This window comes from Thunnus albacares, chromosome 10 (genome assembly GCF_914725855.1).
Source record: "Thunnus albacares chromosome 10, fThuAlb1.1, whole genome shotgun sequence".
In the NCBI taxonomy this organism is placed as follows: domain Eukaryota; kingdom Metazoa; phylum Chordata; class Actinopteri; order Scombriformes; family Scombridae; genus Thunnus; species Thunnus albacares.
In genome coordinates this window covers 2686015-2700977 of record NC_058115.1, presented here as the reverse complement: position 1 = coordinate 2700977, position 14963 = coordinate 2686015, and the positions used below count along the sequence as shown (strand labels likewise).

At 42.5% G+C, this 14963-nt stretch overlaps 1 protein-coding gene across 2 annotated transcripts; it reads left to right on the top strand.

Annotated features, from left to right (window-relative positions):
• elf2a (E74-like factor 2a (ets domain transcription factor)) lies at positions 1-13845 on the top strand. Of its 2 annotated transcripts, none has more exons than XM_044364030.1 (9): positions 1-314; positions 1681-1764; positions 3323-3587; positions 5538-5645; positions 10061-10174; positions 10365-10448; positions 10633-10825; positions 10939-11178; positions 12660-13845. In XM_044364030.1, exons 2-9 carry the CDS (start codon positions 1690-1692, stop codon positions 13228-13230), a joined length of 1650 nt encoding a protein of 549 aa, XP_044219965.1. In that variant the 5' UTR covers positions 1-314; positions 1681-1689; the 3' UTR covers positions 13231-13845. The 2 variants fall into 2 exon arrangements, with proteins under 2 accessions (XP_044219965.1, XP_044219964.1); XM_044364029.1 differs by having other exon boundaries at positions 2-314; positions 10058-10174; positions 12660-13843.
• The last annotated feature ends 1118 nt before the right edge of the window (positions 13846-14963 follow it).

The window sequence follows — 14963 nt, the reverse complement described above, 5'->3', positions numbered from 1 at the left end:
GACGTCACGGCTGGCTGTGCTTTGACCCGCTTGGATCCGTTCAAGCGAAGAGGCGGCGCGCCGGAAAGCTACAGGATAGCAAGAGACGAGCACTAATCAAAACACAACTCCAGGGCCCGTTTCCACCTTCACCCTTCAGTTTTCAACGCAGGAAGTCGATAGGTGTCTGCAAAGTGATTTTTGAGCGACGGAGGACTTACAAAGACTTGTTTGTGCAAGCCAAGTGAGCGTTTTGGCCTTGTCAACTTGGCTAACGTTAGGCCCAGCTAGCGCTAGCCGCGGAGCTTACTTATCGTTAGCAAAAGCAAAACAAGGTAAGAGGAGGGAACCCGTTACATTAAAACTTCAGCAGGCTGTGATAGACCAGAGCTCCAAGTACAGATGTCTTAATTTGCTCTATTTGCTAGTCAGTGACAGTTTACTCCTCCCGCTATACGCGAAATACAGTATGTTAGCTAGCTATCTGCTAACTGTTTGAAGCTCAATAACTAACCTTACTGCTAGCCATTGCTAAGTTATTGGGTTGTGGTTGATCTTCCTTGTAAAGGGGAATGCAGTGTTGTTTTTTATTGCATATATATCTGAATATATGACGTTACATAAAGTACATAATGTGAGCAGTTGGTGTATCTAAGTTGATATAGTCTTGTTTAGTGAGCAGCCGAAGCATTAGCTAAGCTAACTAGTTAGCTGGAGAGTTTGGAGTTGTGGAGGCGCACTGACGTGCCAACACGCTCAGAAAGTAAACATTAGTGTGTGTGCTGACAGTGGTCAGTGCTTGTCATCTCTTCAGTCAAACCAGAGGTGTTTGACATGACTGCCAGTGTTCTCAGTGCCTCTTCATGTCTTTAATTAGTCGTGCTGGCATTTGGCCAATGGTACGGGTGTCTTTGCATCTTCTGAGTTGCAAGAATTTAGGATACTTGTTTTGATCATTGTAAAGGATGATCTATCAGCAAAACTCCCTCCAAATGATGCCATTTAATTTTCTTATAAGTAAGATATAAACTGTATACCAAGTCTGCCATGTTCAACTTTTCTTACATACTTTAAGAAATATTTATGAGTTTATGACTTTATGAACTAGTTTCCCTATTATGCTTAGTCTTAACTCACAATATCATAGAAGGCTATTGTGAACAGTGTGAACCAGCTGCATAAGTTTTAATGTTATTGAAATATGAAACTGAGTGTAATCATTGTGAGTTTGATGCCTCATTAGGCGTCAAACTCACAATTTGAAACAATGTCTTCATACAAGAGCCAAATATTTATTTTACAATTATTACAATTATTGATGCTCTTATTGTCTCAGGTATTTGATTCAACTGGTTCTGTAATGCTTGATGAAGGTCTGTGACTGATAAGTTGCATTTTCACTAAATGTAGTGACAATGTTATTGACACAAAAAAGCCTGATGTTGGATCACTTATTAGCAGAATTTACCATAAGATTGGAATTACAGGACGACTTATTGACTGGGTCTTCTTTCCTCACAACAAAGACCACAACATTTTTGGGATGAGTCACAAGGAGAGAGGGTGCCGTGGGGCTTTCTCATCACCACACACTAACACAGACACACACACACAAATCAAATCATACTTAGAAATCCTTCCTTTCTGTTATGTAAGCATTGTTGTCTCCATCGTCTCCATCCTATGCTTTTGTTTTGGTAGGAATGAGTGATGACCTCGGTGGTAGTGTCAGACGGTGGAGGGAACATAGTGGAGTATGTCACCGTGGTGGAAGAGCCCCAGCAGGTAAGCCTCTGTGACCCCACACCTGCAGTCATGGTAGTCAGCAAAATAAAATAAAGGTTGTGCTAATGGTTGGACAGTCAGTGGAAGAAGAAGAAGAGAGTCCAGTGAATTGAGCTTTTCTCTGTGATGCACATGGGTTAATGAGATGTTTGCTTCAGTTGAAATCTTTAAAAGTGAGACATTTGTCTATTGTAGTGTGGTTAAGGGTGCACAATATATCAGTCAGCTCACTGGTGTTGAGCAAAAGTCGTCAAAATGTGTAATCTGTATCCAAACTAAACCTGGCTATTCTGTTGAGAATAGCCCATTTGCCTGCTTAAAATGTTGACCAGTAACTTGTTGTGCTTTTCATAAAACTGAATTGATTATTGTTAGTTAAAATTAAAAAAAGTAAGCAAAAGAAATACATTCAGCATCTCACAGGAGAAGCTTTTTGAGGATCCAGTTGTCAGAGGAAAAGTGCTACAACAAAGACATTCCAAAGTATCTGGCATTTGAGTCGAAGTATTTTGTGGTTTGTACTTGTACTTGTTTGGTATTAAGCCAGCACAACAACCCATAAAGTTTTATTAGATGTCTGAATTGACACCAGACATCATAGCAACACAGGTGAACTAACCTGGAAACATGCTGGGCTCAAATTGAACGTACTAGTTAACTATTTCCAGTAGAATCTTATCATGATCATCTTATACTATGATTTTAGAAAAGTCTGCTGTCCAAATGTATGATTTTAAGATTTTCTGCACATTGACCACACAGTGTGATACATCTGTTTTCTTATTGATGTTGTAGTAATGAGTTTAACCATATAACCCAGTTGCAGCGTAGAGTAGACACATGCTGCTATTGTGAAACAAAGATGATGGTTTCCTGTCGGTTTCATATGGGGGTCTAGAACACACAGGCACACGTAACACATTATTATAACAGAGTGAACAGCTTTCCTTCTGAATGTCTTCACACTGTCTAAATGTTTACAAACAATATCAATAATCACAATATGTCTCAGATCACCAGAGCTCGGAAGGTGAGCCACTTGTTAACTGCCTTTATCGTGTATCCACCGCTTGTGTGATTTTAAATGACATAAATACTATGAACTCTATGAAGAGGAGACTCTTTACCGTGTGTTATGACAAAACGACCGAGTATGTAGTGTGAGGCAGTAGAAAATGTTGACACAAAGCAGCCATGAGTGGGAGGAAATACTGATCCTACATCAGCCACCGTGTCCACAAAAATCCAACCAGTAGAGAGGTGGAAGATGAACAGGTTGGGAGTTTTCTGTAAGATTTGCTGCCAAGAAAGATCAAGAGCAGAGTTGTGTGCAGTGCATATGTATTCTTTTATTATTAGATGACTAAAAAAAAAAGCCTCTAAAAGTCTGATCAAGGGATAAAAACACGGTTAAAAGGAAATGGATCTTATCTTTATAGCTTCTTATCCATTAGAATAACTTTCTCTGCACCAAGTGAACTGCAGAAATCTTAAAATATTCTGACATTTCAAAACACCTACCTTTTTTTTTTTTTTTGCATCTTTCCAAACCGTTCAGTGCGAGCAGCAGCCTGCTGAGGAGGAGGAGGAGGAGGAAGAAGTGGTGCAGCAGGAGGTGGAGGCGGTGATCGTGGAGGAGGAGGAGGATGAGGAGGGCGTGGTCCTGCAGGAGGAGGGCTGTCCGGCGGTGATTGTGGAGGAGGTGCCCAGCGCTCAGGTGGAGGAGTGCTACTCCGCACAGGTGCTGGTCTACGACGACGAGACGTACCTGATGCAGGACGTGGCCGAGGAGCAGGAGGTGGTCACAGAGGTGGCAGAGACCGGTGAGGCTGTGTTCTCTGAATGTGAAAGTGAAAGTGTGAAATCTCACTGCTTTTAAAAGTGTCACAATAGCAGGATTGAATGGATTTAATATGATTGTGGTTGTTTTTCAATCTGGGCTTCTCTGCTTGTTCTCCATAATAACAATTGACTGAAACTTCAGGTGGCTGAAAAACAGATGACATAAGAATCACACGTAGCAAGCTGAGTTATTAATAACAATATGTCTCAACTGCATTGCGAGGGCCCAGTGCAGCACCTGAACAGTGTACAGCACACACACAGTTTTTCTTGCAGTTCATCTTCAGGAAGGCAAGCGTTTGAGTGTGTTTTGGATTTAAGAACTTAATAATTAGCTTTTCTCAACAAAGATGCATTTTTTTGTTAATACTTTGTACATCATCACCAAAGAGACATTAGTGAGTTGGTGAGCCAGCCAGCCAGCCAGCCAGCCAACGAACACACACTGCACCACAAAACTTCCAGCCAACTCTAATAACTACATCCATGTGTGTTTCAGTGCTCGTACAGGGTTTGGATACCAGTGGTTTACCTGGTATTAGCATTACAACAGAGATTTGTCAGTAAGAGAACAGAGCAGAACAACTTGTGTTTCTACAGGAGACATTCCAGCCAGTGATGTTCCCTTCACACATTCATTTCATTATCCTCATACAAGCAGCAGAAGATGCTTCCAGATGAATGCAGCTGACTTTGTCAAATGAAAAAGACGTCTACTTTTCCATCAGTCAGTGACCTTCATCAGGACCGGTCACATGAACTGTCACTTATGTATTAAAACATGAGTGAATGATTTGTTACACAATGTGCTGGAGTAAGAGGCTGAAAATAGTGAATTGAATCATTCCCAAGGCTCCTAAAAAGAAAAAGGTCAACATGAACGCAACTGATGACCAACATCTTTGTTTGCATACAGTGTTTGATAAAGTTCATTTGTAGGGTGGAGCAGGTTTTTTTTTTTGGTTATAAATAGATTTTAATACTATTGTAGCAGTATTAATGAATGAATGATATAGTTTAGTTGTATAGCTAAAGGATATAATTCATAAAGGGTAAAGCAGGCTGGTATTCTATGTTTTTGTTATAGTCAACAGAACCAATGTGTTCATCCTTTAAAGCTCCTTTGATTCCCATTGAATATATTCATCTTTAAAAACAGCTCAAAATGTATAGTGTCACTTTAAAAAAAAGCTTCAGTAATTTCCTAAAACAGCTGTTTACTGTAGTTTTTAGCAATCATGACTCAAACAGGAGGAAGTAGTGCATTTGTTGGGGACTATTTTCAGCAGCGGATGAATCTACATTTGGTTCTCTAGTGAATATTTGTGGCAGCAGGACGGTGTGTGTGTGTGTGGGATTGAGGAATAAGATATTATCAGTCTTTGGATGCACATACAATACTTGTTAGTAGATCTGCATATGAGAACAATATAGAATATCAGCTGATATTTTAGAGTGTATATGGAGATGTTTCTACTGCTGATTATCCAGATAGAATCCAGATCAGGGTTGGAATGCATCTGCTCTGTTTTGCTAAACGTTCTTGGACTTCCAGAGTTAATTTTTTTATTGTTAAACAGAGCTTAAATGCACTCCTCACGCTTTGTGTCATTCATAATAATCTACACTTCTACACTGCGTGTATGACAGCAGTAGACTGCCCTCTGCTGGCAGGAGCCATGTCTGCGTCTGTCGGTGAGATTACAGGAAACAGGAAGGGAGGCCACTACAAACTTCAAACAAGGAAGTCAACATTTCAAAATAGTTGAGATTGCAGTCGCACGGTGATTGTCGTGAACGTAACATTCAGTCAGCAGAAACAGGATCTAAGTGTTGTCGTCTGGTGATATAGGCGGTTGTACACTGAGCATGCATTGTTCTCAGCGGTCCGTGTGCTGACAGACTCTCTCTCTCTCTGCTCCTCTTCTCAGTGGAGATGTCAGGTCACGACATGGTGTGTTTCGACAAAACGTTTGAAGCAGCTGAAGCTCTTCTTCACATGGAGTCTCCCGGAGGACTGCACAACGAACGCAACACAGGTAAACACACTTTCACTACTTCCTCCTCCGGGTGATAAACACAGCAATCTATGAGTCAAATGGATAAGGAACTACTGGTGGCCATCAGCATGTTGCCTGTTGTACATGTTAGATGGCAAGTGATTACAGCAGTCAGTGGCTGCTTTTATTGCACATGGATCATATCGGCAGGGATGTGTGTACCATTAGGAGGATGACAGATGAAGATGAAGCCACACACATCCTGATGGATTTCTTCTTGTCATCAGTTTATTTAGTCAGGGTTTTTCCTGCATAGAGAATGTCGAGGCCTCTGTCAAAATCACCCCGCTGATCTTTAAAAAGTCTTCAAACTTTTTAAACATTTTTAAGAGTGGAGGCATTGAATTCGTTATGTACAAAAATAAAAAACAATGAGGAGAAATATTGTAACGTTTCTAATAACGGAACAAGACCACAAAAAATAAGAACAGCGAAGTCCAGCCCTCACGTAGAGCAACCACAGCTGACATGAACACACACAAGTACACGTTCATAGAAGTGTGACGTCAACCTTGTGAAACTTTCCTATTCAGCAAAACACTGGTGTTTTTTTTAGTCAGTTGTCATGCCTTCAGAAATTTCTGCTTACTTGTAAGATGAAATTAACCAGAAAGTTCTGGCATCAAACTATTTAGAAATGCTCTCTGAATGATGTTTGTGCTGTGTGGTCTGGAAGAGAAGAACAGGAGCAGGTCTATGTAAAGAGGACTGTAACTGTTCCAGCAGCCATATCTGCCTGAGGGCTGGAGACGAACAGTGTCTGGGAACAGTAGAAAATGTGTTCAGGATGAACAGAGATCTTCCCCCCGGAGGCATCGGAGGGAGGAAAGGGATTATTAATGAGGGAAATATTAATCACATTTTCTGAAATGTGAACATAGCAGAAGCAGAGCTGCAGAGCTGTAGAGCTGCAGAGCTGCGGTCCGCTGCTGCTCCGCTTCATTTGTCATCAGGCACAAATTATTGTCTCATAACTAAGCAAACTAACAACATGGATACTAAGAAATATACAGACACTAATAACAATTATTTCTACAATTATACAAGAGAGTAGGACTGTGCCACTAATCGCATTTTATTTTCAATTACGATTTTAGCTTCCAACAATTATGAAAACAAGATAATCGAGATAAAGGATTATTGTTTATTGTTGTCATTTTGTAACGATGCTCTCGTTTTGTCTTGTGATGCAAATCTAGCACAGCTCTTTCCTTTACAGCGGTGAACCAAAATAGTTTGCATGTGGGCTCCACAGGAAGAAATCACCAGTGTTTGTACTTATTGATTCATTGGTTTTATATCCTCGCCCCTGTAGTGAGTGAATCTGCCTGTAGTGAAAGCAGGTCTAACACGTGCGTCCTCCGCAGGCTCCACTTCACTCAGCTGCCTGACAGACCTGCTGCTTCTTCCCACTTTAACCTGAATAACAAACCGGGGCTCCCTGGTAGGCTAGCGGAGCGTTAGCCTCCCAGCTAGCCCCGGCTCTCCGTTTGGATCTAACCGGAGCACCGAGCCCCGGTTTGACATAAGAATCATATTTGAGCATGTTCAATCAGTTTCTCTGATTAAACATGCTGAAGCTGACATATCTATTTAGAAAATAAGTTCATTTTGGAAAAGTATATAAATTAATTAAATACAATCATAACAAAACAGAAACATCACAATGAAAATGTTAAAGTAAACAAGCGTAGAGTGTAGTGCAAACAAGAAGAACAAAACAACAAGTAAACAAATGTGCAGTTTCAGTAAACTTGTTGCACAACTTTTCCATGTTTTCATATACATTATTCGTTTGATTGAGCCTCTATAAGCGCCACCAGAAGCCCAAGCAGAGCATTTCTGTCCTCATTCATGTCTCTGCTGTGCTGCATGAACAACTCATCTGCTCTCTCCAAATACTGCAGCAGCTGTGTTGTTGTCTTGCTTCCTCTTTTCCTGTGGACAAGAACAATAAGATAATTAACACAGATCCTCATTGTGTCTCTGCAGGGAATGTTGAATAGTTGTGGGTTAAGGCTCTATTCTCTATCCTGTATGTTATGCAAATCTTAGCCTGTCTGAGCTGCCGGACTTTCCTGTTGAGCTGCTGGCCAATGTCGGTGGTACTTCCACCTCAGCATCAGCATCAACGTTGTTGATGGCAGACGACTCTATACACAACAAGAATAACGAGAAAACGGGCCTCCTTCACTAATTCGTGCGTAGAAATGTTCTTTGCACACAAACTAAGTGCACACTCTTAATTACCGTCGGATTCATGACACGTGCACACCGGCCAACTTTATTCCTACCACTGTGTGTATGTTAGTGAATCAGAATCATGCTGAATTGACAGGTGCATGCTCACTATCAGTAATTAGCATACTACCACACCCACATTTCTCTATGTGAGGAAAGCTCTGTTGGAGCAGTGCAGCAGTGGCTATGATGGTAAAAATGTAGAAAAGCTAATTCAAACAATAGTTTCAAAAGTAAACATGTCAATGGCACAACTGTCTGGAGCCTGATTGTGAATCCTGTATACAACCTGCAAACCAGCACACAGTAACAAAATAAAAAGTTCCTAACTGTGTAGATGTGTGGAATTGAGCTAAAGAAGTCTCTACTGCTGCACCAGGTGAGCATGGTGTTAATACTGACCTGCCAGGCTGTGAGGAACACTGAACAGGCTGCTGGTTAACCAGTAGAGATACCACGGTGAGAACACTTTCCCACTGATTAATAAACTCATGACAACACCGGTGTTGCCGGTTACATCGGACATTTAACAAGATGAGATATTCGTTGATGCTCAAAATCATCCCCTTACTTAAGAGTTAGTGACGGCAGGCCAAGTGAGTCGTCCACAGCAGGTCACCAGTACAGCTGCCGCTTCAAACCAGAACCGGAGCGACCTGTCTGCCATCCAGAGAGAGAGACACACTGAGAGCAGCATTTTTTGCAATGATCCCTCAAATGTGGTTATCAAACACTTGTGACAGATATGTAATGGAGGCATGACATTTACATTAGTTTAACAACAAACTTACTTGTATAAAATGACATCAGTGCACTGAAACAGTAAACTTGACTGGGAATTTAATGATTATAAATTACAACAAAAATATACGTACCTATATATTAAACTTGAATCAAGAAAAACATACATAAAATGCATATTGGACAACATATATGCCGATACCGAGATATCTAGGATAATATCAGCTGACCGATATATCGACCAGGCTCTAATTTGACTAGACCTATATTTTTAAGACGGTGGGATGTATGATGTATGATTTGTGCATATGTAAGGTCTAAGGCACTTCTAAATTTGTTTGCAGAGTAAGAACAAATTCAGGTAAAAAGATATTGATGAATACCAGATTTGTGCTTAAAATGTTTGTACTCACAGTTGAGGCACAGATTTGTGCGTACGTCCAATGCTTTTTAAAACAAACTGCATGTTTGTTTAAAGCAAACTGATGCAATATCGGAGTTGGCCAGTAGAGGTCAGTACATATTTGTTATTGTGGTGTGTAACCAGGAAGTAGGGAATTGTGGATGTGAAAATGTAGCACGTTGAAAATGATAGCGAGAATAAAGCACTAGCTTAGGCTAGCTTTTGAAAGCAACATGTTTATTCTTTGAAAGATGAACAAAACGGCCTCCAGAGTGTGTAAATGTGAAAACACTGGCTTGGCATTGTAGTGTGTACGGGGGAAAAACAGAGCTTTGTAGAAACGCTGTCATATCGCTGACAAAACAGTGGCAGAAAGCATTTCATTGGAAGAGAAAGAAGAAGAAACATAACAACAATAACAACAATGGCAGACGGCTTCATGCGAGTGTTCTCTGTATTGTCTACGTTGACAACGGAGCTATCTACCACCTTTCTCTGCTCAAACTGCTCACATTAAGCTGAGTGTCAGGAAGCCGCTGTGGAAATGGAAACAGTGTACCGTTTCTTCTTCTCTGGTTTTCTATGGCTGACATCTGTCCTCCACACATGCCCAGTAGGAGGAGAATTACCTGTTAAGTCGTTTTAATGTGGACGGAGGTATTTGCAGAAACAAGCTGAAACTCCTGTTTGAAAATGGCATTTTAGAATTTTAGCCAGCTTAATGTGGACGTAGTTTAAGACGGCAACAACATTTTGTACCTTACAACAAACATTTTGTACATTTATGGTCTCCAGAGGAAGAATCCTAATCTCTCTGGTGATCCTCTGACTTTCCTCTAGCGCCACCAGCAGGTCAACATTTTCACACGTGCTTTACTGACTCTGTACTGACTTTGGGCATCTCCCAATGGTTTGAAACAGCTTATTGCAGAGTACACATGTTTGATTTCTGTCTTGATCCAGCAGCAGGAGAAGAGTGTGAATGTTGTGGTGTGTTTGTCCCCAGCAGAGGACGTGATGATGGAGACAGTGGTTGAGGTCTCGACAGAGTGCGGACCCATAGAGGAGGAGTCCTTCCCCATCCCTCCTGAATGTGAACCTGCTGCCAAGAAGAAGAGAGGAGGTCAGTGTCACTATTACATGCTGCTACTGTTCACTTCTACTGTACTCGCTCATATCTGAAGTAGAGGCTGACTGATGGGGAAAATGATGTCAATGGAGAATTTAACTCTGTGTGTGTGTGTGTGTGTGTGTGTGTGTGTGTGTGTGTGTGTGTGTGTGTGTGTGTGTGTGTGTGTGTGTGTTAAATGCAGGAGGACGTAAGCCCAAGACACACCAGCCTGCATCCAATGGTTCCTTTGACCTGGGGATCAAGAAGAGACCGAGGGAGGGAAAAGGTGTGTGTTGGTGTGACAGCCTCTGGGTAGAGTATATTCCACTAGTGACAGTGGTTATGCAGTATGATGTCTCAGATGTATTGGTCTATCAAATATACCTTATTTGCCATTACTGATACATCATAGTAGCCAGATGAAGATTCAGAACTTGAGGATTTCATGTTGTTTTTTTGGTTTCCCCCAGGCAACACCACCTACCTGTGGGAGTTCCTGCTGGAGCTGTTGCAGGATAAAAACACCTGCCCCCGCTACATCAAGTGGATGCAGAGGGAGAAAGGCATCTTCAAACTGGTCGACTCCAAGGCCGTGTCCAAACTGTGGGGGAAACACAAGAACAAGCCCGACATGAACTACGAAACGATGGGGCGGGCTCTGAGGTCAGCTCGCCTTCACAAACACCTGAGCTTTAATCATTCTGACAAGAGTCTGCCAGACCTAAACATGCTCTGTGTGTGTGTGTGTGTGTGTGTGTGTGTGTGTGTGTGTGTAGGTATTACTACCAGCGTGGCATCCTCGCGAAAGTGGAGGGTCAGCGGCTGGCCTACCAGTTCAAAGACATGCCCAAGAACATCCGAGTGATTGACGACGAAGAGGAGGGCGAGGAGGTGGAGGACAGCGAGGGCATGGTGTCAGGTCAGCAGGGTCCCGCCAGCCTGGGCACCAACTCCCCCGCCGCCACCCAGCCTCAGCAGACCTACGTCACTGTCATCCCCAGCAACGCCGCCACCAGGTCTGACATCTTTGTCCTAATCAGCTGTTTGAATATCACAACAAAAGTCCCCAAAACAATTCTAAACACAAGGGTCTCTTTCTAGCTTTTACCAGAGCTTTCAACCATTACTCAGTTTTCCTCAGCAAATGGGAGTTTGCCCAGTTGTCATGGACAACTGACTGTGTGCAGTTAGTAGAATTGAACTTTGAAATATCTCAAACTATATTTGTACTGGTTCTTTTTCTCCTATGATATTCAGTGATTGTACAGCCTGTTTGATCATGTGTAGATATTCAACTCTTTATTGTGGGAATTACACCCAGAGATCTTTCTTCAGAAGTAAGAATTCATGTAAGGGGCACATTCAGATGTCCTGCTCATGATCCAGCCAGCTATAAACTGCATTTAACAAGTCTGAGCTGAACAAACTCCAGATAAACTTCAAGACACCCTTTGAACTGTAAATCCAGGCACGTGTGGAATCATAAACAATCCACGTGCACACAACAGGGGTCTGAAGGTAAAGATAATAGCCCACATGATGACTTCTGGTATGTATATGATGATCCTGTCAGCTGGATCTTTTTAGAGTAACATTACTTTAACAACTACTGCTGTGTCTGAAACAAGCTGCCCAGAGGAGAGTGCTCTACAGCTCCAGGGCTCACTAGTAGCTAATCTCAGGTTTAACCTCATCACTATACTCAGTAAAACCCGGGGGGACCTGACCATGTCACACTGAACGCTCCAAAAGAGGCTGCACTACTGCACTTTTCTGTTCAGCTTTTGTCCTGTATGGTGTTGAATGAAGCCAAAGTGTGCCCATACAACCGTACAAAACAGGTTTTTTTTTTCTGCACCAGCCTTTTCTCATCTGCACCCACCCACAGCTGCTTTTCTACAACCCTTGACTGGTTTTGTCTTCACTGGACACATGGCTTTGAACCGCAGGTGGAACAAAGCTGACTCACAGGACAAACTGACTGACTGTGTAGTTACAGGGTAGAATTGTTGTTACTCTTAAGATCAAACATATATATATATATAATTAAATGAAGTCAGTCAGAGAGGCATAACACTGGAACGTGCAGGTTATCAGCTATTATCATGGCCAACAAAATGCTGTTTGTAATCACATTAAAAATATCAGTAGGTCATTTTTGATCTTGTTTTTTGGTTTGAAATATCAAACAAACGGCTGGATCAGGAGTTAAAAAGAAATGTAATTGGGCTGCATCACATCCTCTTTTTCCTGCTATCACTAGTTGATTTAGACGTCCAGATTGATGCAGATATCAAACATATCTGAGTTTAAATGTGCGTGCTTCTTCCTGAGCACAAAGAACCTGAGTTCAACGCTCTTTAGCTCGGTTACACCTACAGTTAATACTGGTGAGTTGAGCAGCTGTGTCAGGGCTGTGTGGTTATACTGTCCACTTACCACAAATGAATGAACTGCAGGGATGTAATTAATGTTCTTCTTCTTCTCTCTCCTGCAGGCCCATCCGAGCCATGCCAGTGGTCATGACTAACTCTCTAGGTCAGGTGACGTTAAACTCCTCCTCCATCCTCACCACCACGGCAGGAGTCCCGGTAACGGTAGCTAACGCCAGCGCTCCCCCGAAACTGGTCATCCAGGCGCTTCCCACCATGCTGCCCGCCGGCTCCAAAGCAGGCGAGAAGATCACCATCATCACCATCCCAGCCAACCAGCTGGCCACGCTCATGCAGGCTAACTCGTCAGGCCAGGTGACGCAGCTCATCCAGGCCAAACCCGTCGCTACACAGTTAGCGCAGACCACCATCAAAGCAACCGCCCCCCAGACGGTCCAGCTAGCCGCGGGCCGGCCAGCACCACAGCTCATCCTGGCCAAGCCAGCGGCGGTGGCTCAGCCGCTGCCGCAGCTCTCCGTGCAGGTCAGCCAGCCTCACCCCGCCCCGCCCAAAAGCCCCACCCCGCCCCCAAAGCCCTCCAGCAGTCAGCCCGATGCAGCACAATCAGAGGCTGCAGCAGAGGCTCCGCCCCCCTCCAGCCCGCCTGCAGCATCAGCAGAAACCCCAGCTTCCTGAGAGCTGCGCCCTCAGCCGGGCGGGGGGGGGTGCCACTGAGGGGAGGAACAGGAAGTGACTGTGGACACTGCTGAGGAAGTGCAGGACCCTCCCCTCCACCACCACAGAGCAGAGCTGCTCTCTGATTGGCCCAGACTGTCAGTCTGCTCTTACTACAGAGCTGCTGAAACCCCACAAAGGATTAAAGGGACTGTTGTACAAACACACACACACACACACACACACACACATGCGTGCACACACACATACACACCCTTCAGAGCTCAGAGATGAGCAGCCTTAGATTGTAAATGAAACCAGTCCTTTTTGTAATCAAACATAATATAAAAAGCCTGATAAGACTTTGTTGTAAACAGAAATGTAAAAAGCATTTTTTGATACTCAGCGGGTATGTATCAGTACAGATGTAGTTTGAATTCATCTCTTTGTTTCCTGCTCTGTTACTCCACAGCACTGTCAGTCTCCACACTTGTCTTTTTGTACTGTTCATAAAAAGGGAGTGAAAGGATGTCTGCGTCCAGATAAAAGAACTAAAAGGTGTGCTCCAATTTGAAGTATAATATACTATTTTTTTCTTGTACTATCAGTGTATTGAAGTAGATTTTACTGAAATATGTATTATAAAAAAGACAAATGTGAATTAAAATGGTCTTATAGTCTGTCTTTTATTCAAAAATACACACACACACAGTCTGAAATATATGACATGTTGAGAGATGATGGTGCCTGGAGATTAGTGGAACCACTTCATTGTGCTGGATTCTTGGTGTGTTCTGTTTTAATATGTCACACTCAATACTGGTATAAATATCATAATATTCACAACTTTCTTGGGTTTAAAAGGAAAAAACTCAAGCAGAAACTTCACTTAATAAACAAAAAAGTTGCTTTATTTAACAATGAACTCAACTCTGAGAGGCAATCTGAAGTATTTAGAGTTGTTGCACAGAGGATGTTGGGAAACTCCACGGCAGCATCTCAGGTGATGGAGCGTACATGTCTGAGTGCATCTTGTTGCTGGTTGGTGGAGGAACCTGACTGCTCCCGGTGAGGTTTAACACTGATGGTGGGTGATGAGGGCCGGCTCAGTCATTGCAGTTCATACTTCTTCCAGAGTTCCCTTCATTTAGGCCAAGGGGCTGAGACCAAACCAGGAACACACCTACTCACTCACTGTTGTAGAGCAATGCTATATGAGTGTAATACTGAAGCAAAGAACAATACTAAAGACATGAAAACTGAAATAACACATGGAATCATGTTGCAAACTCAAATATTTTAGATTCATTCCATGTGATGACCTCAAATGATATGAAACAGTTTGCTTTAGTTTTAACAATACATAATTACGTATGTGCTATTTCATAGTTTTCATGTCTTTACTTTTGAAAGAAACTAGAAAATAGTAAAAAAAAAGAAATGAGTGTGTGTCCAAACTTTTTTTTTAAGAATCAAAAATCCAGCAGAATGTGTGAATCTGTTTTTGATTCCACACAATGTTTTTGTCAAAGCCTGCCAACTACATTACCCACAATGCAACTCAACAGCACACAGGTTAGATCAGAGTTTCAGGTGTGTTACGTTATTAGCAGCTAATGCATCCTGGAGCTACTAGCCTTCATCAGACATGGGGATTGCTAACCTCACTGCTTTCTAACTCCACACCCCCAGAGTTCTGTTTTCAGCCTCAACTGACACACTGGAGACACAAAAGGCTTTTTACTACTTTAACA

Bases quoted from the DNA above. Each gene is read 5' to 3' on its own strand.
- elf2a (XM_044364029.1), top strand. From the start codon at position 1,690: ATGACCTCGGTGGTAGTGTCAGACGGTGGAGGGAACATAGTGGAGTAT. The intron at 10,175-10,364 runs GTCAGTGTCACT...TGTTAAATGCAG, and splicing joins TGCCAAGAAGAAGAGAGGAG to GAGGACGTAAGCCCAAGACA. The intron at 10,449-10,632 runs GTGTGTGTTGGT...GGTTTCCCCCAG, and splicing joins GAGACCGAGGGAGGGAAAAG to GCAACACCACCTACCTGTGG.